The sequence below is a fragment of the Cynocephalus volans genome, chromosome 2, assembly GCF_027409185.1.
Source record: "Cynocephalus volans isolate mCynVol1 chromosome 2, mCynVol1.pri, whole genome shotgun sequence".
Classification (NCBI taxonomy): Eukaryota; Metazoa; Chordata; class Mammalia; order Dermoptera; family Cynocephalidae; genus Cynocephalus; species Cynocephalus volans.
This window is the reverse complement of record NC_084461.1, coordinates 29,671,632-29,696,772: the sequence shown is the minus strand read 5'-3', so window position 1 is coordinate 29,696,772 and position 25,141 is coordinate 29,671,632. Positions and strand designations below refer to the sequence as shown.

Sequence of the window (25,141 nt, the reverse complement as noted above, 5' to 3'; positions counted from 1 at the left end):
AAAAACAGTGAGATCTATTCTTGAAAGCACAGCTGAAATCATTACCACCTATTTGGAAACTTCTGTTACAGTGAGAAGATGGAGGAATGCTCTGTGTGAAGGTGTTTCTGAGCCATTTTGATTTTACTTATCAGTATCCCCACTCTGCTGTATCTTTTCTAAGTTTTGCAGCTCCTGCCATGCTGAAAATTGTAAAGTTCTGAAGTGTTGTGTTGTGTTGTGTTTGTCCTTACATAAATAGAGCTGGAAAGATTTTAATGATTGCATACTGTATGTTCCTTGAGGACTGTAAGAAGGACTGTTTTGGTTTCCGCCAGGTGAACAGCTGCTTTGTGAAGCCAGCACAGTACTGAAGTATGTCCAGGAAGATTCCTGTCAGCGAGGGGTCTATGGGAGACTTGTCTGCACAGACTTCAAGATTGCTTTCTTGGGTGATGATGAATCTGCATTGGAGAATGATGTATGTATGCGCTGCATTTGGCTGAGTTTGGGGGAAACAGTGCGGTTGTGGCTCTGTTGTTTTTTTCCCTAGCTTCTGCCTTCCAACACATATAAATACAAAAGACAGAAGTCCTTTTCACTGTTACCGGATGGTCATTCCAGGTTCTTGGTCAAACCGTAAAGAAAAATTTTTCACAGGACCAACAAAACGAAAGGAAAAAGGGCCAGATGGATGGAACATAACGGGGCTTTATGTAAAAAAAAACAAACAAAAAAAATGCCAAAGCCAAAGTAGGGCGCAGAAGCATGTGGGGTGTCTCCTGCAAGCAAGGAACACCCCTGATGCCTAAGGGGAAGGTCCCTGTGTGGTTCTGGGATGGGGTGTTTCTCTGTCCTCACTAGGAGGAGGAATATTTGGCCATGGGGGAGGATCTAGGGTAATTAAGGCCTAATAGGCCGATGCGAGACTATGTCAGCTTCCTGTTATGTGTCCCTGAGTTTCTGAAGTTTCTAGTCATGCCAGCGAAGTCACTGCTAGTCTCATGTGGTGGGGGTGGAAGGTCATTTGCACTTTGTTCTTCCTAGTGCGCAGGTGCAGTGGTTTTTGTAATCTGTGAAGTTCCAGGTGTAGCACGTTGATTGATAGGGTGGTTAAGTTGTCATCAGTGTATTATGGGTTCATTAACTGCTAGTGCCGATCCAGTCTGAATATTTATGAGCAGCCTCCCTGGGAAATGTCCCTATTCTGTCCTACCTCATCTCTGGTCTGCTCTCTGTCCTGCAGGATCACTTTTCACTTTTTCAGTGGGCCATTTAGAAATTTCTCACCTCTACCTCTTGTCACTCTGGCTTGCTTTTGACCTCAGAGGTTGACACCATCAACTTTTTCTTCGTCTGTATTTCAATGCAGAATATATCAATCCCTGGAATAATATTTCCCCAAATATACTGTTTTCCTGTGTTTTCTATGTACTAAACTCTTCCTCAAATTCAGGAACTGAGTTCAATAATGAAACTGATAGTGAATGCAGCCTTTGAATTTGGGTTTGCTTTACATTTAATCTGAACCTAACAGCAGTGTCCTTGTGAGACTTGCCCCTACTTATGAAGAGTGAACAGTCGAGTAAGGAGAGAACTGCCCACACCACTAAGCGAGCACCATCCGTTGATGGAAACCTGGCCCAGGGCGCCAGGCGTCCGGACCACCCTTGCTTCTTGGACAGCAGCACTGGAACTATGCTGAGTCTGGTCCACTCTGCTGCTGGCCACTGGAGCGGCATGGCTCCTGGTCCTGCACAGAGACGGCATTGACCAGAAACTTGAATCTCCCAGTGTTTTCTTCTTAAAGCTGGCTTCAGGAGCTCTGTCTATCACCTGTTTTATTTAAATGGAGCAGTGTTAACCTTCATGTCACTTCTCCACACTTCTCAAAGTGATTGTGTATGGCATGCTGGGTTTGCCTGAGAGCGGCCCAGAAATGGCATGTTCAGCCTGCCTTTGAAAAACGAGTGCTCACGAGCTTTTCTCACATACTTCTTTGTCCCTTTCTGAAGAATGTGGCTATATTTCCCCTTTTTTCTTAATACTGAAGTGCAGGATGGTGATTTGCTCTGCCTCTAAGTGTCTAACAGTGCAGAGAGGAGTCACAGTTGTTTCATTTTGCATCTTCTAGGAAATGCAATTTAAGAATAAAGTTGTAGGAGAAAATGATATTACACTCCACTGTGTCGATCAGATTTATGGAGGTAAGTCTCTGTTTCCCTTTGGGGTGTTGCCAGCCTTAAAAAGTATAGTGATAATGATAATAATATTTTTATAACCATTTATAGTTTACTAAAATTTTTTCACATACATTATCTTGTTGAAATCAGTTTTTGGGGCCGGCCCATGGCTCACTTGAGAGAGTGTGGTGCTTATAACACCAAGGCCACGGGTTCAGATCCCTAGATAGGGATGACCGTTTTGCTCACTTGGGAGAGCGTGGTGCTGACAACACCAAGTCAAGGGTTAAGATCCCCTTACCGGTCATCTTTAAAAAAAAGAAAGAAAGAAAGAAAGAAATCAGTTTTGGGGGCGTTTTTTTTTTTTTTGGTAGTTGGCCAGTATGGGGATCTGAACCCATGATGTTGGTGTTGTAAGGCTGCACTCTAACCATCTGAGCTAACCAACCAGCTGAGTCAGTTTGTATGGATGATAATAACATTGAGATGTGAAGTGGCTTGTTTGGGATCACTTAGCTAGAGAATCTTAGACTTGGACTTGATGCCTGTTCTTTCTAATACTTCACACAATGCCAATATATATTAGATGCTGATCGTGCTGTTGGCTTTCATGTCAGCTGCATAGGTTTTACTTTACGGGCTAGTCTGATAAAGGTCCATTGGATTGCATTAGATTGTCTTAGAATGTCTGCTGACTTGACAAGCCTCTCCTGCCAAGCTTCCCTCTGTTCCACTTCTCTATTTTTGTGTTCAGAGCATTTTCAGAAATCATCCAGTAGCCATTTATGATGTTCTCAGCACCAATATGTGCTGAATGGGTCCAAACTGTGGGACAGGGAGAGGGGTGTCAGGAGGGGCCCTAGCTATAAACCCAGGAGTTGACTGTCACGAAAGCATGTCCTTAGTGATCTCCCTTCCATCTTTTGTAATCTCAGCTTTTGGAGCTGGGCTTTTTAAAGGCCAGTGGAGTCAGTTCTACTGATAGTGGCCAGTCTGTTTTGGTCTTGTGCTTACTCCAGAGGAATAAAGAACCCTGGCTGTTCTCAGAGAGCCGAGGCTCTGCTCAGATGGACTGGCTCCTGCTAAGAGTCACTTAGAAGGCAGACAGTATTTTTTTCTCACTTTACAGAGGTACCCTTAGAAGTTAATAGTCTACTTCGTCTCTTTAGTATGAACTTGTTGCCAAATAATATAGTTTTCCTTCCTGATTTCATCGTTGATCTGTAGTGTTTGATGAGAAGAAAAAAACTCTCTTTGGACAACTGAGGAAATACCCTGAAAAACTCATCATCCACTGCAAAGACCTCCGAGTGTTCCACTTTTGTCTGAGGTACACCAAGGAAGAGGAAGTCAAAAGGGTAACTAGTTGCATGTGTTTTTAGGTTTTATTTCCCATCAGGTTTTCCCTACTGATGCTAGTGTTTGCCTACCTTGCATGAAGGTTAAGGGGAGCCTCTCCCTCTGTGAAGATGAAATTGATTGTAATCCCATATTCTTTGATTAGAATGTGGGAAGTAATTTGGTAAAGAATGCCCGTGTGTCATATTGACACGTGCTACCTTTAATTCTTCAATCCATAATGTTTTTATTCCTGGAACCTCTAAAGGGCGGGAAGTGGCTAACCAGGTCAGGAGGCAGTTGGGGAAATGGAAGAATGGGGTAGCTAGAAGTTTATCCCTCTTCCCCACCTCTGACAGTCTTTCCAAAAAGACAGTAGTGGTGACTTTGAGCTTCCATGAATGAATGAGCTCACCTCTGGGAGGTATTGGTTGTGTGTGGAAGGAGGGAGTACACACACAGGACATGAGCAAAGCCAAGTCATCGGGGGTGTTTGTGGAGACTAAGTGGCTGTACCAATTTGATGTTCATTGTAACTTCCAAGATTTCTCATATTAAGAAAGTGAAGGTCTCAGAGTTACCACTCTCAGGGTAAATACTTCAGGAGAAACCTAGCAAGAGGCCAGCTCATGTATATTGTCATGGCTACTGTGAGTTATGCAGACTTAGAGGTCCCTCTTTTATTTTCTTTCAGATAGTGTGGTAGTTAAGTTAGAATAATACACATGACTCCAGAATCTATTCTGAGTAGGAAAAGAGTGGTGTAGATACGGAAAATTCCCTGAGAAGCCAGAAACTTCATTTTGAATGATGGTTTTAGTCATCTATCTAAACAGAAAGCATGATAGATTGATTTCTTTTTCTCATCTTCTAGAAGAAGGATCTAAAGTCCACAACAAGTGGGTCAGAACAGCTGAGTATTTTGGTTATTATCTGATATCAGTTGTCTTTGACATGTTAGAATTTAGGAGTATCTGACTTAATATGGCACTTAAGTTTTTTAATACTTTGTTTTTGAGAAATTAGACTATTTAAAACTTTTAAAAAATACCTCTAGAAATTCAGAGCTCTTAGAAAACTTGACAAAATGATTAGCATTCTGTTGGTTTGGCATTATTCCAAGAGCTGATGTCATAGACGCATAGACCTCAGTAAGTGTTGTGATGTGTGTCCATTGGAGCCCCATTAACATGACTGAGAACCTAGACCACTTGATTCTTATCTCTCCTAGTGTTTATCTGTCAACAGCATAACTATATCCTTTGGTTCGTTCTCTTCTAGATTGTCAGTGGCATAATTCATCATACCCAGGCTCCTAAACTGCTTAAACGATTGTTTTTGTTTTCCTATGCTACTGCTGCGCAGAACAGTACAGGTAAGTCTTCTGGGTTTCTATTTGAGGGTAGATATGACCCCTCCAATTCCCACCTGAAACCAGTGGTGGAAAACCTATCCATGGGTTTGTTTGTTTTTTTGTGGGGGGCCGGCTGCCCAGCACAGGGATTGAACCCTGGACCTTGATGTTATCAGCACCACACTCTAACCAACTGAACTAACCAGCTGTTTGTTTGTTTGTTTGTTTGTTTGTTTGTTTGTTTTTCTGGGTTTTTTTCCCCCTGTTCACTAGCAGTTGGTCATTTCTTGCTTGAGTGATTCATTCAGGAAGTTTCTATTTTTTTCCTGTGATCTTTGTTTTAACTTTATCTTTTGGGTTTTTTTGCTTGCTTTTTGCAAGGAATTGTTTGGTTGCTTCTTATGAAAAATAAAATCAATTTATTATAACTGGGAATGTGAGACTATAGAGAAACAGAATTGAGACAAGTTTAAAATAACCATGGCTGGCCAGTTGGCTCAGTTGGTTAGAGCACAGTGTTATAACACCAAGGTCAAAGGGTTCAGATCCCCATAATGGCCACCCACCAAAAAATAAATAAGTAACCATGTTTGTCTCTGGGTTCTTTTTTCCACTTATGTATACTTAATTTCATTTCATAAAGCTCTAGAAATTGTCTTGCTCTCAAAAGTTTTTAAACAACCAGAACATGCTTTATAGCAAATATTTTGGGGAAATGGAAAAGTACATCAGAAAACTAGTTTGGTAAGAGAAAACTCAAGTTTCCAAATGTTTTCCATTCACTTGGCTGAAAAAGAGCAAGCTTTAAAGTAAGAAACTCTGGCCATCTGAATTAGCCATTAGTAAAGCCTAGTTAGCATTGGAGGTATTTTCACAGATGTCTTTTTCCTTCTCTAGATCTCTCCCTTAGTCTGTCCACTTGCCCTGCCCATTACTCCTAACATGAAGTTGGTGTTTAGTGATCCTGAGTTGCACGTGCTTTTTGTCAGGGAAGTGGCAGTTTCCTTTAGAAGCACCTGCAATGATTTTCTGGAATGCTCGTTTAGTATAAGTTTATTGAACACTTGCTGTGGGCCAGGCCCTGTGGAGATATGGAGGTGAATAAGACTAAATCCGTGCCCTCAAGGAGCAGAAAGTCAGATAGGAAAGGCAACTGAGGGATATGTCCTCTGCTTTGGTGCCCACCCACTCTGTGGAAGGGTGGACTGTCAGAGGGAGAATGCTGTGCCTGACTGATGGCAGAGGATGTGCAGCATATGGGAGGCTTAGAGGAGCTTTTTAGGCAGAGGGATTGGCTTGTGCAGAGATGAAGATCCTCCAGAGAGCATGTGGCATTTTGGGAACTATGGAGATTTAGTAGAATAGGTGTGGGTTTTGGCATCTGTCCTATCTGATTTCAAATCCTTGCCCAGCTGCTTTCTAGCCATGTGATCCTGGGGATGACACTTGACTTTTGAGGCATCTGTTTTAAAAACAGCAGCATTAATGCTTCCCTTGAAGTCTTGTGAAGATTGTAAATTGTTAAATACATGGCACATAGGGTGTACCCATTAAGTGAGAGTTAGTTGAGAGTAGAACTACATATTATTCAGGACAGACTATGTTCATAGAATTACACTGACATAAAATACACTCACACTAAGATTAGGCTGAAAACTTGTCCCTTAATTCAGTAAGTTCATCTTCGTGAATGACAGATCTTTTTACTGTAGCTGTATATGCAAGTGCTGATTAACTGGGTGCTGGCTTATAGCTTATGGCAACATGAGATACACAAATATAACTTATTGATTACTATAATTTACATAAACATTTACTGGGCTCACATTTGGAAAATCATTCTCTGTTATTAGGAATTTTGCTTCTTCCTTATATCCTGATTCTTGGCCAATTAGCTTTCTCATTGAGTAGGGGTTTGTAGAGATGGGTGCTTTGCAATCTGAATACCTTTAATTATTCCCTGGCTTGATAATTCACACTTGTGTTTTATCTGAAAGGTCATAAAGGTTTATGACATTGGCATTTTAGGGAAGGACTGGTCTTTATTGCTAAGAATGGCCTACTGTCCTTTAATGGGAGTGTCATTATTCCCATGGGGAAATTAAAAAAAAAAAATTTTTTTGTTAGTGCTTTATGGGAATTTCCTTTTTAGCTGCCTGGGTTTGAATTCCAGTTCCACCATTGCCTAGCTTTGTGACCTAGGCAAGTTACTTGACCTTTCTGTGTCATGTCTGTAATATGTCTGTAACATGGAACAATATTACCTTTTATATCCCCTATCCTATAGGGTTGTGAGGATTAACTTAATACACTGTAATATGCTCAGAACAGTACCTGCTACAGTGTACGTGATATGTAAGCATTGACTATTGTTATTATTATTATTCTTATTTTTGCTGTTATCTGGTTTGATTAAAAAGAGCAAGTAGTTTACTTTTATCAAACACTTTGTTTCTCCCAGACGGCTTGGTTTTTTAGAAAAGTTTTCAATTACCAATAATTATGCTTCAGATAAACCTCATTGGCTATATGATACTGCCACTGTGCAAAGCTAGGCTTAGTTTTTTATTTTTATTGTTTTCCATTTTTTTTGGTGGCTGGCCGATACGGGAATCCGAACCCTTGACTGTGGTGTTATAACATCATGCTCCAAGTGACTGAGCTAACTAGCCAGCTTTTTTTTTTTTTTTTTTTTTAATATTTTATTTTATTTATTTTTGGTTTTTTGGGCAGCTGGCCAGTATGGGGATCTGAACCCTTCACCTTGGTATTATAACACAGGCGTGGTTTTTAGATGTGCAAAGGCTTCAACTACCTATTTGTGATAGAATTTATGTAAATACCCGAAACTGTTTTAGTGCATGTCACCCCTGGCAGGTAGCTCTGTGGCTAGGAGAGGACCAGCAACAGGTCTGCTGGGCTGCAAAAGCAGTGCTCCTGGGCATTTTGTCCTAGTGCATGCTGGCAGGGCTGGGTTAGCTGCAGAAGTACCTGTCACCATGTGGACCTTGGCTAGCAGGCCCCAGCCCTCACCATGGCTGTCTGATCTGCTTATGGCCTTCAGTAACCAGATGTCACACTGAACAGTCCTCTTGCAGGCAGTGCCTCTTCACATGGAAGAGGATTTACATTTAAGAATCTGACATGCTATTCAAATCAGTTTGCCATCTTATGCATATATTGGTAAGACTAAAAATATTTTATTATTTTAACATTTGTGCCAAGCCTGTATTTTTGTGTTATATAAATTATCTTATGGTCAGATGACTGAAAATGGAGCTATAAATTACTTTTGCAAGAAATGGAACAAGAACAGTTCCTTCCCTACAATATAAAAAGACACAGCTTCAGACATAGTTTTGGATTAATGACAAAAAATGGAACAAAAAAATGTTGCAATTAAGCAATAAATTCATTCTACATGTATAAAAATGGACTTAGTGGAAGAAATCAGGGCCTGAAGATCCACTTTCACATAATTAAAATACTAGTGCTTCACAAAAAGATTTCACTGTCTTTTAATTTCTGTTTTGTTAGCCACCGATCCCAAGAATCACACAGTAATGTTTGACACACTGAAGGACTGGTGCTGGGAACTGGAGCGGACGAAAGGCAACGTGAAGTTCAAAGCAGTGGGTGTCAATGAAGGCTACAGAATCTGTGAGAGGTAAGCTGTCAGTGCTGGGCACGTGCCGCTTGGCTCTCCCATTTGAGGCACACAACGTTTCTTAGTATATTCACAGGGTCGTACAACTGTCACCAGAGTCAATTTTAGAACATTTTTATCATCTCGGAAGGAAACTCTATACCCATTAGCAGTTATTCCCTGCTCCACCCCACCCTGCAACACTCCCCTCCTCCTTCCCAGCCCTGGGCAGCCACTAATCTACTTTCTGTTGTTATAGACTTGTCTGTTCTGGACATTTCATACAAATGGAATCATACATGTGGTCTTTTATGCTTCTTTCACTTAGCGTATTATAATGTTTTCAAAATTCGTTCGTGTTGTAGGTAGTGTGTGTCAGAATTTCATTCTTTTTTATTCTATGGTAAGGATATACCACATTTAGTTTGTCTTGTTCGTTAGTTGATGGACATTTCAGTTGTTTTTACTTTTCAGCTCTTCTGAATAATGCTGCTATGAGGGCTGGCCGGTTAGCTCTGTTGGTTAGAGCACTGTGTTGTAACACTGAGGTCAAGGGTCTGGATCCCTGTCTTGGCCAATCTCCCAAAAAAAGAGCAAAACACAAACAAACAAAATAATGTTGCCATGAATGTTCATGGACCAGTTTTTGTGCGGATATATGTTTTTATTTCTCTTGGGTATATATAATCTGGGAGTGAAATTTCTGGATCATGTGGTAACTCTGTGTTTAACTTTTTGGAGAACTGCTGGACTATTTTCTACAGAGACTGTACCATTTTAACTTTCTACCATTGTATGAGGGTTCCTTTCTGCACATCAACACTAGCTTTTTAAAGAAACTCTTAAAGGGTCTTTTAAAATACTCACAAGTGAATTTGTATCTTTTTGTTGTTGTTGCCATTATTGTATTTATAATCTTAAGTTTAAAACTTTTAGAAGTGTTTCTGAATTTATATTGTGTATTTTATATCCTTTACTGTGCAGTTTATTTATTCATTCAAGAAAAAATTTTGAGTGCTTACTATGTGCCAGACAGAGACACTGTGGTGAACAGAGCTCCCATTCTAGTGGGAGGAAGGCGATGATAGAATAAAGAAGTAAATTATAATATGTTAAAAGATAAGTGCTGTGGGAGAAACAGATCAGGCAGGGGTTTAGGGAGTGCCAAAGGTGGTGCTGGGGAGGGTTGGTCAGCAAGTAGCCTTGGGGCAAAGCCTGGAAGGAGGTGAAGGATTGAATGGAGGGTTCCTGAGGGAGGAGTGGTAGCGCCAAGGTTTGTGTGAAGGCAGCAAGCAAAGGAAGAGTAGTGGGAGGTGAGGTCAGGTCAGGGAGGAGGGGAGGCGGCTGCACGGCAGGGCCCCAGGCTCTGGCTCTGGCTCTGAGCTCCATGAGGGGGAATGGGAGCAGAGGCGGAATGCCATGTGACCTACCTTTTTAAATGACGACTGCAGAGTCTGTTTTTAGAAACTTGAATCTTATCATTTGGGAACATACTCCCTAGTACCCCACTAACAGTTTCATAAAATGTTGTGTTTTTGTAAAGCTTTTTGTATTCACAATTCTGACAGGCCTCTTCAGGTCAGCTTTGATTTTGATCAATCTCGAACATTTAAAGGGGTAGCCACCCACCACCCCTCAGTGACAGCATGAGCTATGGTGGCAGTAGGGAGGGGCCCAGAACTTCACTGTGTGCACCCCCCTCCTCTTTCTCAGGCATAAAGCTTGAAACAGGAAAGCTAGCTGTTGCTCAGAAAGAGCTTAGAAAGCTCTGCTCCCAGGAGGTGATAGTTTGCAGTGTAATGTTGACACTAATATAAGGCATCCTCATTCTCAGAATTGTTTTTTAAAAATCCTGCTACATACAGATTTGTTGGTATTTGTGTCAGCACGTCAAAGATACACCTTATAGAGAGGACAGAACGGGGAGCTTTTGATAAGTGGTAAATGGGAAGAATGGAGCTTTAAAAAGATTTTCAAACTCAGAGTGCTCAGCACAGGCACACACCCCTTGGACTGCCCTAACCGCTCCCCCACCCCCCACCAAATTCCCACCGCCCACTGCTTTTCTGTCCCTTGGGGAGGATAAAGGAAAAGCTGTGTATTGTTTCTCCCTAGATTTCTGTAGTAGCCGTCTACAGGGTCTCCCCCTGTCTGCTCTGGTCCCCGCCTCCGTCTCTGCACAGCTGCATCTGGTCACACTCATCCCCTGCCTCGGTGCCTTCCCAGTCCTTGGTATAGAACAGAACCCTTAACAAGCACTCCAAGGCCGTTTCAGGGTCTGACTCCCGCCTACCTCTCCAGTTTTGTGTCATGTCCCTCTAGCCACACCGACCTCCCTGCTACAGGCCTTGCCTAGCCGTCTCCTGTCTGTAGGCACCTTTTGCTTTTAGCTGCCCACGAACAGTTGAGTCCATGTTATCGGTCAAATCGCAGCTCAGGTGCCGCTTTACTATGGTACCTTCCCAAGACTAGGCCAGGTCTCCTCATGACAGCCTTTGTTGCGCTGTATGCCTCTCTTCATAGCACTTCCCCTGCCTTCATGAGTTTGTTTTTATTTGTATCATCATTTGGCTAATATTATTTGTTTCCGCAACCCACAACTCTGTGAAATCAAGGACACTCTGTTTTTGCTCGTCATTACATCATACCAAGCACAGAGCCTGACTTCTAGGAGGTGCTCAAGAAATAGGAGAAGAAATGAATGAATGAATGAAAACCCTATCAGTAGCTGGGGGTGGGGGTGCTCTTGTCAGTGGGATAAGAATAAGAAACTGAGTATCTCCTTACCCCAAGGCTGAGCTGGCTGTTCAGTGCCATAGGTCGATGCCTTCTCTTTTTTCGTTCTCCTCCTGAAAAGCCTTTCTCTCATCTCTCCTCCCTGTGAAGGCATAGGAAGGAAAGCCTTGCCTGATCTGCTTTCTCCATAGCACTTATTCCTGTGGGGTGTGTGCAGCCAGGAGGGTCCTAAGAGGCTGGTGCAGGAGGACATTGTGGCTCAGGGGTTCCCTCACCCTAACTAAGGTTGTGCCTGAGTAGATCATACAACTTGGCCTGTATTTAGAGCAGCTGTTCACTTTGTGTTCTAAACTCATCCTAATGATTAATCCTTACTTTCCAAGGAGGGAAGATTAATTGCTTGTAGACATTGTGAGTCTCACAGTGGACTTGAGTTTGTTGGGACAGGAGAGTACCTCGTAAACACCCCTCACTGATGGCAGCACCTTGTGTCTCTGTGAGCCTCCTCTGCTGAGTGGTGGATGGTACATTGCTAACACACTTGGTTCTGACTTTTTTTGTTGTTGAAAGACTACGTATAAGAGAAAATTAACTGGTTAATAATGAACTTTGTAAAATATTCAACCTTCCTGGCTGGGGAAGACATGCAAATTTTTTAAAACAATGAGGCCCTCTCTAGCTTTGTAGCATGAGCCACTGAGGAAGGAGCTGCAAATCCAGTGTAAGCAACTCCACAGGCAACTGTCCAGAAAAGGTTGAGAACCAGTGGCCTGTTTGTAAGATACCACCTAAAGCAGTGCTTCTTGCAGTTTAAAGTGCATCTAAATCACCTGCAGATCTTGTTAAAGTGCAGATTCTGATTCAGTAGGTGGGGTGAAGCCTGAGAATCTGCTTTCCTTACAAGCTTACAGGTGATGCTGCTGCATATTTCGAGCAGCAGGGTCATCTAGAGCAACGGTTTTCATCCTGACTGCATAGTTGGAGAGCTTTTAAGCTTCTGATTTAATAGTTAGGGTGTGGAGCCTGGAAATTGGTAATATTTTAATCTTCTCAGTTGGTTTTAATGGCGAGCCTGATCTGTGAAGAGGTTTTTACTTCAGTGATAGACTTGACAAAGGGTACCTTACCACACAGTCATTCAAGCAGACATATGAAGAAATATTTCAAGCACTTCAAAACTTCAAAAGCCAAATATTCTTCACAGTTTTAATGGTTTGAGGTGTCTCAGCCTTCATCAGTGTTGGTCAGTGGTTCCCAAACCTGGTTTTACATCACAATCTTATGGGAACTTTTTTTTTTTAATTACCTTTAAGGTTTTTTCTAATAAAAAAATTTCAGACAGTATAAAAGAAAAGAAGATGGGATAAATTACTTTTTTTCCATCACCCATACTCAACAATTATTAACTTATGTCTAATCACGTTTTTTCTATACCTCTACCTACTTTCCCCTCCCTTGGATTATTTTGAAATAAATCCCAGAGCCCATCATCTTTCATTCACAAATATTTCAATATACATCTCTAAGAATTAATGACTCTTTTTCTAAACATAACCATAAAACCATATCATACCTTTCAAATTTCACTTTTAATTCTTTAATATCTAGTTGAGGTTCAAATTTTCCCTACTGTTTTATAAGTTTTTAAAAGTTTCTATCTTTTTAATCTGTTTTATTGTTAATCAAGATTTAATGAGATTGATAGTCAGTGCAATTGATTGATAGGTTTCTTAAATTGCTTAATCTATAGATTCTCATGCCATCATTTTTTTCTTGCAATGTGTTGAAGAATCCAGGCCATTTATCTGACAGAGTTTCCCACAGTCTGGATTTTGATTATCACATCCCCCTGGTGATGTTTAAATGTTACTCCTTCCCGTATGAATTGATCAGGTCCAGTGGCTTGATCACATTTGAATTTTAAGTTCTGATCTTTTAACTCTTAAAAACCGTCTTTCCCATGGCCTGATATTTAACAGATTCACGTCAAACATGTAGTGTATACATACAAACACCATCTGATTATTTTCCACTGTAATTGAGTACCATAGACACTTTATTTCTCATGAGGCTTTATTTCAGGCTCTTTGAGGGAAAGATGTTTACAGCTCTACAGTGATAGAACTTAGGCAGGTTTCTTATTAATAGAAAGCTGCATCTGCTAACTAGAAGAAGAGAGACGGTATCTCCACATATCCTTAATCTCTGCAACTCTGAAAACCTAACTTTTCCATGTCCTGCTTCTTAACAGGTTTGTTCTTTTTACAGACTAAATTTTCTCCTGTAGAAATTGAAGTCATACTGCTTGGTTGGGTTCAGGTCCCAGCTCCACTACGTGCTTAATAGTTGTGTAACCTGGAAGGGTCTTAGCAGCGTTGTGTCTATTTCCTTATCTGTAAAATGGAAATAATAATAGTATATACCTTATAGGGTTGTTGGGAGGATTAAATGAATAATTCATGTTAAGTAATTAGAAGAGTGTCTGGCATGTAAATGTTTGTTGTTGTTGTCAGAGCACTTGATAAAATGGGCAGCAATTATCATAATTACTGGTTGTCATATTTAACTGCAAGTAATACAGGTGCTTATGTTGTTATTGTGTTATGAGAAAGATCACTCCCAGTTTTGGAATTCATATACAGATGGTCCATGACTTATGATGGTTCAGCTTTGTGATTTTTCTATTTTACACTGGTGCAAAAGTGATATGCATTCAGTAGAGCATCAATAAATTACATGAGACATTCAACACTTTATTATAAAATAGGCTCTGTGTTAGATGATTTTGCCTGACAATAGGTTAATGTCAGTGTTCTGAGCATGTTTAAGGTAAGCTAGGCTAAGCTGTGATGTTCGGTAAGTTAGGTATATTAAATGCATTTTTGACTTACAGTATTTTCAACTTACGATGGGTTTATTGGGATCTAACCCTATCGTAAGTCAAGGAGCATCTGTACTTTTAAATACCAAATTTTCCAAACCCCTCATTTTATGGAAGAGGAAACAGATTCAGAGGGGTGGAGTAGTTTTACCTAGAGTTGTGCAGAATCAGAGACAGCTAGGAGTTGAACTCAGATTCCCAACAGATTTGGCTAGAAGACTTTACACCAAATTGAGAACGACAGTTCATCTGAGCTCGTTTTTCGCAGCAGGGAACTAGAGTCCTTGTCACGACACTCTGCTTAGCTTCCTTGTGTTCACTGAAGTTGAGTTTCATATTTTGTGAATGGAGAGTAGTACTAAAACTTGATGATATCTCTTTCTTCTAGGTTGCCAGCATACTTTGTTGTCCCCACCCCTCTTCCTGAAGAGAATGTGCAACGCTTTCAGGGTCACGGCATACCAGTGAGTGCATCTGGAAACCCTAACAGGCATTGTCCACCTAGCAGAATGATCCTACTTAAAGCCCTTGGCTTTGGTACTAAAGAGCTTGTCCTCAGTCCAAGAGGAATCCAGAAATATCTTAGGGACTCCCTAGAGGAGTCTCTTACACATGAGGCTCTCTGGGTCAGAGTTCTAAAGTTCTTACAAATGCACTTGAGTTTTTAGCAGAGACATTAAAAAAGCTTTAAGAGGATCACAGATATGTCTGGCATTGAAAGCAAGCCTGGTTTAACCCCTAAGTCATTTTGAACCTGAACCAACCACCCTGAGGGCAGTAGGATTTAAGATTCTTTTTGGCCCAGCTATTAATCTTTGTATGGGTGTGGTCGTGTTTTCTCCCAGAGACAACATGGAATTCTTCATAGTTTTTACAGAATAGAATGGGATGGGAGCCATATTTAATGTGTCACTGTTCAAAGAAAGCAAGACTTTGGCAGTTACTCCAGTTTCTAGTCAGTGGCTGGGATTTGCCAAACCTGCAGGGAATTTAGTAAGGAATGAGAATTAGAAATAAATGCTGTGCTGGTTCACCAAAAAGGTCACTCCCATATGGGAGGAAAGAGGGTTAAGCAGTGTCACATGTCCAGAAGCCAGTGGGGGCCGCAGGTCATGAGCATGGTCCTTGCTGTTAACCAGAGACCCCCTGCCTAGTCTGGGGCTGTTCAGCACCTGCCACTCCGTGCCATATGGGAGTATGGGCCGGGTGTTGCCAGATGGCTTGGTTTTTTGGGAGAAGCCAGAGATAGGGATTTTTATGAGTTTTTCTGATTTCTAAATATATGCAACTGATTTTGTTTAAAAACATGTCTTTGAGCGAGTGTCCCACCAGTTTGCAACCTTTGATTTAGAGCAGCAGTTCTCAAACTTTCTGGTCTCAGGACTCTTTACACTCTTAAAAATTATTGAGGATCTCAGAGTTTTTGTTTATGTGGATTGTGTCTGTTGATATTTGCCATATTAAAAATTCAAGCTGAAAAAAAACTTAAACATTCATTTAAGTAAAAACTTGTTGGTGTAAGTAACATATTTCTATGAAAAACAACTATACTTTCCAGAACAATAAAATAGAAAAATAGCATTGTTTTATGTTTTTGAAAATAGAAGACAGCTGGATTCCTGTGTCTGCTTCTGTAGTCAGTCTGTTGGGGTATGTTGGGGTTTGGTTGACCTATGTGAAGAATATCTAGCTTCATGAGGGTGGCCCTGGATTGGCACTGAGTCACCAGCACTTACACCCACCACTGCTTTTGCACCACCAGTGCAAAAGCCAACACAGTGAAAAAGACAAATGATATCTTAGTATTATTATGAAAACAGTTTTTAAATAAATAAATAAATGAAAATAGCTGTGGTCTCTCAGATCACCTAAAAGGGTCTTGGGACCTCCCTTGGAGTGTAGACTACACTTTGAAAATCAAAACTTTGGAGGAATGAAAACGAGGGTTTCCATCCTTCATCCTTTCACAGAGGAATCTAGAACAGAAGATATGCTCTGTGGGAAGAAACAAAGATGAATTCTCCACATATGTGGGAATAGGCTGCTTCTCCAGCCCTACAGTGTACAAAATTTAGATACTCTGCTTTCTAGCTGGGTCTGGGGACTGAGAAGTAGAAAATGTTCTTCTAAGACCTGAGTGAGGAGCCAGCAACATAACTTTGAGAGTAACTGTGGGAAGGTGTTCTTACTTCATTAGATCTGCTTTAATTATACGTCCTGAAAGTCATTAGTAGAGTTTGCATGAATGGACAGCAGAAAAATACAGTATTACACAAGTTGGAATTTGTACATCTACCCAGAACACACAGAGCTCTCAATCTCAGTCTCTATGTACGATTTTCATTTGACAGGAACATTAAGATCACCAAAAGTCATCTTAAGCAAGGTAGAGGCAATTGATTTTATATTTGGAATTGGTGAAATTATGTACCAACCTGGAGAACCCAATCTTGATTAGTATTGCACACTTATACCACCACAACCTCTTGTTTTTTGTTCTGTTTAAGGCAGGGTTTCTCAACCTAGGCACTATCAACATCAAGTGGGGGCTGTCATTGTAAAATATTTAACACCATAGCTGCCAGTAGCACCCTCTAAGATGACAGTAGTACCTTCCGAGTTGAGATAGCCAAAAATGTGTTCAGACATTGCCAGGTATCTCCTGGGGGATAAAATATAATTGAGAACCCCTACCTGAAGGTGATCTAGATTAGTTCTTTCTTGTTTAGCGTACGTCTCATCAGACTCTTAAGCAGACCTATAGTAAATATGACAACTAAGTTACATGAGCATTCAGAAGTCCCCTCTCTGGCAGCATCTTTATCTGTCCCTCTTTCTGTCTGCCATTCCTTTTGAACCTACTCATATTTATACATCATTCTCCATGCTTTTTTCCCCCATTGTTAAGCAGATACGATCCAGTGATAACTACTGTCCTAATACTAATGTTGTTATTGTTGTCATCATCATCTAGATTACCAACACTAAAGTCAAGTCAAAGGTGTATGTCAGGGCCGGCCCCGTGGCTCACTCGGGAGAGTGCAGCGCTTGGGAGCGCAGCGGCGTTCCCGCCGCGGGTTCGGATCCTATATAGGAATGGCCGGTGCACTCACTGGCAGAGCGCGGTGTGGACGACACCACGCCAAGGGTTGCGATTCCCTTACCGGTCACAAAAAAGACAAAATTTAAAAATAATAATAAATTTTTTTTAAAAAAGGTATATGTCAGACCATAAACAAGTCTGAGTCTGGATAGCTAGACCTGTGTTTTTGTTTGTTTGTTTGTTTTGTTTTTTTAAGACTGTATCAGTCTTTTTCATTGTGAGTATACTCCCTGGCTTAATAAAGTTGAATATATCCAGCCATTTTGTATTGAAGTTATGCATTTCCCTGTGCGAATTTAAATGCTAGGCTTACTTGTCCCCACTTGGGTTGTGTATATTATGTCTGGCAAACCTTTATTTCCCTCTGCAGATATGGTGTTGGTCCTGCCACAATGGAAGTGCCCTTCTGAAAATGTCAGCACTGCCCAAAGAACAGGATGATGGCATTTTACAAATCCAGAAGAGCTTCTTAGATGGGTCAGTACTACTTCTGTGTTTTGTTCTTGTTTAGTTCAGTTCTTGTTTTCCAAGAAGCAGGGAACAGTTCTTAGTAGTGTGTCCATTTCAGTTTACCTGCTGGTACCATAGTGCTAGGGCAGTACAATTTATAGTGGTCATTTTAAATTACTTTGCAAGGAATCAGTATAATGTAATCTTTAAGAATGTCAACTGTGTTGTCTTTGGAGATGCATGCTGAATTATTTAGGGAAGAGACGGCATAATGTCTATAACGTTAATAGTTGTCAAATCTAGGTCATGATATATGTCACTGTGCTATGTCTGCTTTTCTGCATGTTTGAAATTTTTCATAATAAAAAATTTTAAAAACCCAAAGTGGATGAATTTAAAACATAAAAAGGAATTAGACTCAAGTTAAATTGCCTTGGTCCAAATCATGGCTCTATCAGTTTATAAACTTGATAATATTGGGCCAGGTAATTCTACTGGGAACAGCAGTCCTGCAGCAGTTAACTCGCTGGTGAAGGTTAAATGGGACGATACCTGCAGAGTTCTTAACACAGATGTGGCACACAGTAAGGCTCAGGAAAAATAAGCTTTTGTAAATTCACATTTGTGTTTCTAATCTCATGTGACTTTTTGATACCTAGAATTTACAAGACCATCCACAGGCCACCCTATGAAGCTGTTAAAACTGAAGACCTATCAAGCAACTTCCTATCCCTGCAGGAAATCCAAGCTGCATACTCCAAATTTAAACAGCTATTTCTGATAGGTGAGAAGAATGCTGAGCAAAAACTTTCTGTCAAATGGGGAAAGACATGCCACGTGGATCAGGTGAAACTGGGTGCCTTTTCCCTGGGTTCCTTGTGATAGTAGATGGGCTCACTTGAGACCTTGAAGGTCACTGTCGTGGAGTGAAGGGCCAGGAGCTGAGGGTCAGCTGCTCTTGCTGTGCTCCCCCTCCCCACCTCTGTCCAGGCTTCCCCCACTGCCTCCTTCTCTGTCAGTGATCATACAGCCACCTTCCACTTCTGTCCTTTCCCCAGCACACCAGTCGCCCAGTGGTAAGCATTTTTTCTTCTCCCTCTAAAAGGTTTTGAACCATGCAATACCTGTAGTTACTCAGTTGTGGTGGTGATTTATTAAGTGAATGACCTGTTTATTTTCCTTAGTAGACTTTTTTCCCAAAGTGGAAATACTGTAATTATTTTTTTCTGATTGGGCATATGTAGTTTCTTACAATGTAAAAAAAAGTTTAAATGATCAGAAATGTATAAAGCAGAAAATGAAATATGCCTGTATTAGTTAATTTCTATTACTTGTAAGAGAAATACCTGGAACTGGGTGATCTGTAAGAAAACGAAATTTACTCCTTACAGTTTCAGAGGCTGGAAAGTCCAAAGTCCAGGGAACACATTTGGTGAGGGTCTTCCTTATTGGTGGCTTATCAGTGACATAGGAGTCTCATGTTGCAAGATGGTAGAAACAGAGAGAGAGAGACTCTCATGTGCTCTCCTTTTAAAGCCCTTACACCCATGCGCATGACCACCATTATTAATCCACTCATTAGGGCATAGTCTTCAGAATCTAATCACCTCTTCAAGGCCCCACCTTTCAATTACCATAATAGGATTTCCCACCTCCTTAAGAGTCACAGCAGGAATTAAATTTCAGTGAATTTGGGGCACCATTCAATCCACTGCATTCTACCCCTGGCTCCCCAAAACTCATGTCCTTTTCACATACAGTTACATTGATTTCATCGCCAAAGTCTTAACTTCTTTCAACTCAGAAGTCTAATAGTTCAAAGTCCTATCTGTGAAATCAAAGCAAGTTATCTACTTCCAAGATACAATGGTGGAACAAACAAAGGGTACATATTCCCATTTGAAAAGGGAGAAATAGGCCAAAGGAGAGGGGTAACAGGTCCCAAACAAGTCCAAAACCCAGCAGGGCGTGCATTGAATCTTAAAGCTGGTGAATCATGCACCTGACTCCAGGTTGGATGTCCTCTGCACACTGGTGTGGGGGTTGGGTCCCCAAGTCCTCAGGCAGCTCTGCTTTATGGCTTTCCTGATCTCAGGTGATGCTTGAGCTCTCCCAGGCTGGTGTTGCACGCTGGTAGCTCCACAAATCTGGGGTCTCCTTGGCAGTGGTCCCACTCCCACGGCTCCACTAGGCATGGCCTTGGTGAGGTTTTTCTGCTGCAACTCTAACCCCACATTTCCTCTTGGCACTGCTCAAGCAATGGCTCTATGTAGTGACTCTGCCCCTGCGACAGATCTCTTCCTGGGCCCCCAGGGTTTTCCATACATCCTTTGAAATCAGGGTGGAAGCTCCCAAGCCTCCACAGCTCTGGCATCCTGCAAGCCTGAGATCTAACACCACGTGGACATTGCCAAGGGTTCTGGCTCGTATTTTCCAAAGCTGCAGGTCCAGCCACAACAAGGGCCAGTTTAGCCGTGGCCAGAGCAGACAAAGCACCTGGGGTGCTGGTGTGGGGAGCAGCATCCCGAGGTGACCCTGGGCACTGAGCCTGTGGAAGGTGCCTCATGCCTGTTCCCCAAGATCATTCTGTCTTTCTAGACCTCTGGGCCTGTAATGGAGGATGCAACCTTGAAGATCTCTGAAATGCCTTCAAGGCCTTTTTTCCCTTCTCTTGATAATCCCTTTCTTCTGTAATAATCTCCTTAGCAGTCACTGGGCTTCACCATTGAATTGTTCTCCTGAAAATGCTCTCTGCTTTTCTAGCACATGGCCAGGCTACAAATTTTCCAAGTCTTTAACTTTTCCTTTTAATTGTAAATTCTAGCTTTATGTTATGCCTTTGCCACCATAACTCAGCATGGCTGTTGCAAGTAGCCATGGAGCTTCCCAAATGCTTTGCTGTGTAGAAATTTCTTCTCCCAAATACCCTCATTCTGTTGTGAGGCTGCCACATGAAAAGGAACCAGAACACCCAACTGAGAATTTAAAAGGGGGGTTTTATTGGCCAGCCAGCAACTGTTCCTCCAAGAAAGCCTTAGAAGGAAGTAGCCCTGAGTTTAAGTTTAAGGGGTCTTTTAAAGGCACATAGTCACACAGGCAAAAAATCATATAGTTTTTTTTTTTTTTTTGACCAGTAAGGGGATTGCAACCCTTGGCACGGTGTGGTCAGCACCACGCTCTGCCAGTGAGCGCACCGGCCATCCCTATATAGGATCCGAACCCGAGGCCTCGGTGCTATCAGTGCCGCACTCTCCCAAGTGAGCCACGGGGCCGGCCCAAAAAATCATATAGTTACATACATACATACATGCATATCCTCCTGGCATGAGGAGGGGGGTTGGGGAGGCCTAGCACAAGCTCATAACAGAAGCTGAAAGAAGCCAGTTAATCACTCAGGGACGGCAAAAACTTTCACAGGGTGGTTTCCTCCTTAGGTTGTCTAGGTACATCTGGATACAGCTCTTGGTGTTATCAGTCAGGGACAGCATAGGCGGGAAACAGCAAAGGCAGGCAGAACTTAAAATTTTTCTAAGTACAGGATAATTTTTAACCTTCAATTTTCACCACAGGTGTTGGGGGGGCTTTCAAAGAAGAACACTTTTCAAACAGTAAAAATGGCATAAGCTAAATCAATCTACCTCGTCACAGTTCAGCATCTTTAAGTTCCACATTCCATAAAACTTTTGGGCATGAACAGAATGCAGTCAAGTTCCTTGCCAGTTCATAGCAAGGGTGACCTTTGCCTCAGTTTCCAGTAAGTCCCTTCTCATTTACATCTGAGATCTTCTCAGAGTGGCCCTTACTATACATATTTCTATCAACATTCTGCTCACCACCATTTAACCAGTCTAAAACATTTTAAACCTTCCCTGGTTTTCTTGTCTTCTAAACTCCAACCAGCAACTAGGCTTTTTCTAGCCTGCTCCCTCAAAATTCTTCCAGCCTCTTCTCAACACCCTGTTCCAAAGCTGCTTCCACATTTTCAAGTATTTGTTATAAACAACACCCCACTTCTCTGGTACCAATTTTTAGAAGTCTGTTTCTGTTGCTTATAACAAAAATACCTAGAATTAGGTGATTTGTAAGAAAGCAAAATTCATTGTATACAGTTTTGGAGGCTGGGAAGTCCAAAGTCCAGGGGATATATCTGGTGAGGGTCTTCCTTATTGGTGTCTTCAGTGATGCAGAGATTCTCGTGTGCTCTCTTTTTAAAGCCCTCAGAACCATGCCCATGACCACAATTATTAATCCATTCATTAGTGCATGGCCTTCAGAATCTAAGCACCTCTTCAAGGCCACACCTTTCAATTACCATAATAGGGTTTCCCACTCTCTTAACGGTGACGGTGGGGATTAAACTTCAGTGACTTTGGGGGACCATTCAATCAACTGCAGTGCTTGTCCCAGCTACATCCATTACCCTGCCCATGCTGCCTACTAAAAACCAGTTAGAACTTGACTCCTATGTAATCATGCTCAGTCACCTCTTGATTCTCTCCATTCTTGAATGAGTCTCTACACTGAGATTGGCCATAATTTTTTTAAGGAAACTTTTCCTAACGTGGACTTTTTAACCTAACAAATTCTTAACTGTTTTAGGACTCATTTGACTGACATTTATCGAATTTCCGTTGAAACAAGAGTGTGTGCCTCCAACTAAACACATTGTGATGCATGTTATAAAATAAAATTTGTAAGAATTAGGGACCTGGAGGAGAGTAATTCATTTTACTGTTTAATTCAGGGTTGTGATTCTACAGTTTTATTTTATTTTAATCACCCAGGATTTCTAGGGATATTTGCCTTTTATTGATTTGAATTTGCAACTTTTACATTTATTAGGTTTCCATAAAATTCGTTCTCTGTTTTATAAGTTGTGTAGGAGGAAATTGTGTAGTCGTGTGCAAAGTACGTGCATTTGTGTATTTAAGATTCTAACGAAAGTCAAGTCTCTCACCCTTCGGCTTTCTTGGCATAAGGATGTATCTGGTTTTCTGGATACATTTTCTACCTTCAGGAATAGCAGCCTGAATGTTGGCTATTTTTGCCTAAAGCATGTTACTCTCTTTGTTGAATTATGGGGTGAACCATGACTTTGTGCCTGTGTTATAGACATTTCGTATTTCAGTAATAAAGATCTCTTTTTGACTACCACACCCTTCTATGGACTACAGTTCAAAAATCATTTCAGCTGAAGTTTTGAAATGCCCTTGACTTAAAGTGGAGTCTTTTGCCTGGATTCTGCGGTTTGAGTCTAAGACAGTTAATCTGAACAGCACAGTTGAGTAGCACAGGTTTTTTGTGGCAGGTGTGTCAGCGAGCAATGACTTGACATTGTCCCTCTTTTTTTTCTTTCAGATAACAGTACTGAATTTTGGGACACAGATATAAAATGGTTTTCATTGTTGGAAAGTAGCAGCTGGCTTGACATAATCAGGTATTTCAAGTTTTGCTCTTGAATTTTTCAGTTGTCGAATACAAAGTCAGAGCAAATTGCCAAATATTCTTAGATATGTTCTATTCAGGGCTCGGCTGGATTTTACATTTGTTATTTATTATTTCTCTGCACATTTGGTAGGAATTTGTAAACGTTACTTGCTTACAAGGAGACATACTTTATAGAAGAGGCTTTGAAAGACTGCAAAAAAGGGCATAGCAACCCAAAGTTATAACTGAGGCAGCAGTGGTGGTCTCCAGGGAAGAAACTGAGGAATGAGAATGGGAAAGATCCTGACTTTTCATTGAGTATCTTTTTGAATTTTGTATATTACCTATTTAAAAAAATTTTTTTAATCGTGATTATTGTTTATTAGTCATTTTTGGCTTTGGAGTTAGGTTGAGAGCTCCAGAGAACAGAGTTATATTACCCTTCCTACTTCATATATTGAGTAGCTCCTCTCTGTTGCTATTAAATAGAGGATATGGCAAAGGAACGTACAAAGCAGGAATGATGGTCTGGGGTGAGAGAATAGCTCCTACCTAGGCTACATTTAAGGAAAGAGAGAAACACTTCCTTCTACCTTGCACAACATTCTCCATCAGTTCTGCAGTGAGTATTGTGGACAGGGACCTCAGCCCTCCCGACACTTCACAAGTGTGCTTTGAAGAGCCTGCTACGTGCCCCATAATTTGAATATATGTAGTATATAGATATATAGATATATATAACTGCATATTATATATATAATAAATATAAATATATATATAAACTATATTATATTATATATATTATATCTATATTAAATTATAAATATATATAATATATTATATTATATAAATATATATAATAAATTAAATATATATTATATATATAAATTAAATATATCATATTATAAATTATATATATATAATTGCAAATGGTGGTAACTGTTGTAAAAGAAAAGAGCCCTATCTTTATGTGGGTTGGGCAGAGAAGGGTGAGCATCCCTAACCAGATGGAAGGTCGGAGTGTGGGGAATGAGGCTTGCAAGGAAGCAAGCAGAGGACAGCATGTGTGAAGGTTCCTAGTTGTAAGGGACAAGTCAAAGCTGAAGATATTGGCAACTGTCTCAAGGGAGTGATGTGTGTAGAGAGAGGCAAAATGGACTCCTGAGTGTATTGGGTCTTTTCAGCCACACTGAAACATTCGATCGTAAAGCGATGTGGACGTGTATCACGTTCTCCAGGTGTGCAGATTTAGGGATCTTGCTAGGACTCACCAGCAGACTCAGGTATGACTTTTCAAGAAGAATTCCTAGTTTAGAAATAACTTAGGAGCATTTTCACATCAATTTTGGGGTTCTCTTCTGAAATTTTTTAGTTTCTAATAAGCAGATGAGTATCTCCCAGTATCTGAATAGTGTAAAGGATAATTAGTTTCTTTATTGGAAGATTTAAGCATGAAAGAATAAGTGAGATAGAAAACTAAAGATGAATTCAGATTATCTCTAAACTTCTTGTTGTTTACAGTACCAAGCTCAAGAACTAATGCCTCTTTCTCTTGTCTCTTTCCTATTTAGACGTTGCCTAAAAAAAGCAATAGAGATTACAGAATGTCTAGAAGCACAAAACATGAACGTTCTTCTTTTAGGTAATATATTTAAAGCACAAAGGATGGCTTCCATTTTCCTTCCCTTGGCAATTCAATTTTTGTATATGTAGCTTTATGTAATTGGCATTGTCTCATAAAAGGAGTGAGCTAATGTGGAAATCCTTCCCATTCCTTTCTCCCTGAACTTGGAATCCTTTGCTTTGGATTTCAGTGTTACAGCTTAAAATAAAATTCTTTCACTTGGAACTTGCAGACCTATTTGCAACCCCAGAAGGAATTGTTTGGTATCTTTACCGTAGCGTACATGTCTTAATGTTTTGGATTTTGTTTTATATTAACTCAGCTTCATTAAGGTTAAAATCTTTTGGTAATCGCTTTTATATAAAGAGAGACATAGATGATTTAATTGTTATTTTTTTATCTTCGTGTTTGACAACTTTG

At 40.8% G+C, this 25,141-nt stretch overlaps 1 protein-coding gene and 1 pseudogene across 1 annotated transcript in view; one reads left to right on the top strand and one right to left on the bottom strand.

The window, feature by feature from the left end:
- MTMR12 (myotubularin related protein 12) overlaps positions 1–25,141 on the top strand; it is a 63,383-nt gene that overhangs the window by 26,680 nt on the left and 11,562 nt on the right. The window contains exons 3-12 of the mRNA XM_063086440.1: positions 318–460; positions 2,114–2,186; positions 3,390–3,520; positions 4,782–4,875; positions 8,392–8,521; positions 14,506–14,581; positions 17,591–17,697; positions 18,330–18,454; positions 23,029–23,107; positions 24,669–24,739. Of these exons, the coding sequence (XP_062942510.1) occupies positions 318–460; positions 2,114–2,186; positions 3,390–3,520; positions 4,782–4,875; positions 8,392–8,521; positions 14,506–14,581; positions 17,591–17,697; positions 18,330–18,454; positions 23,029–23,107; positions 24,669–24,739 (1,029 nt within the window). The remainder of the gene's footprint in view (positions 1–317; positions 461–2,113; positions 2,187–3,389; positions 3,521–4,781; positions 4,876–8,391; positions 8,522–14,505; positions 14,582–17,590; positions 17,698–18,329; positions 18,455–23,028; positions 23,108–24,668; positions 24,740–25,141) is intronic.
- Positions 7,278–7,407, bottom strand: LOC134371273 (U4 spliceosomal RNA; annotated as a pseudogene).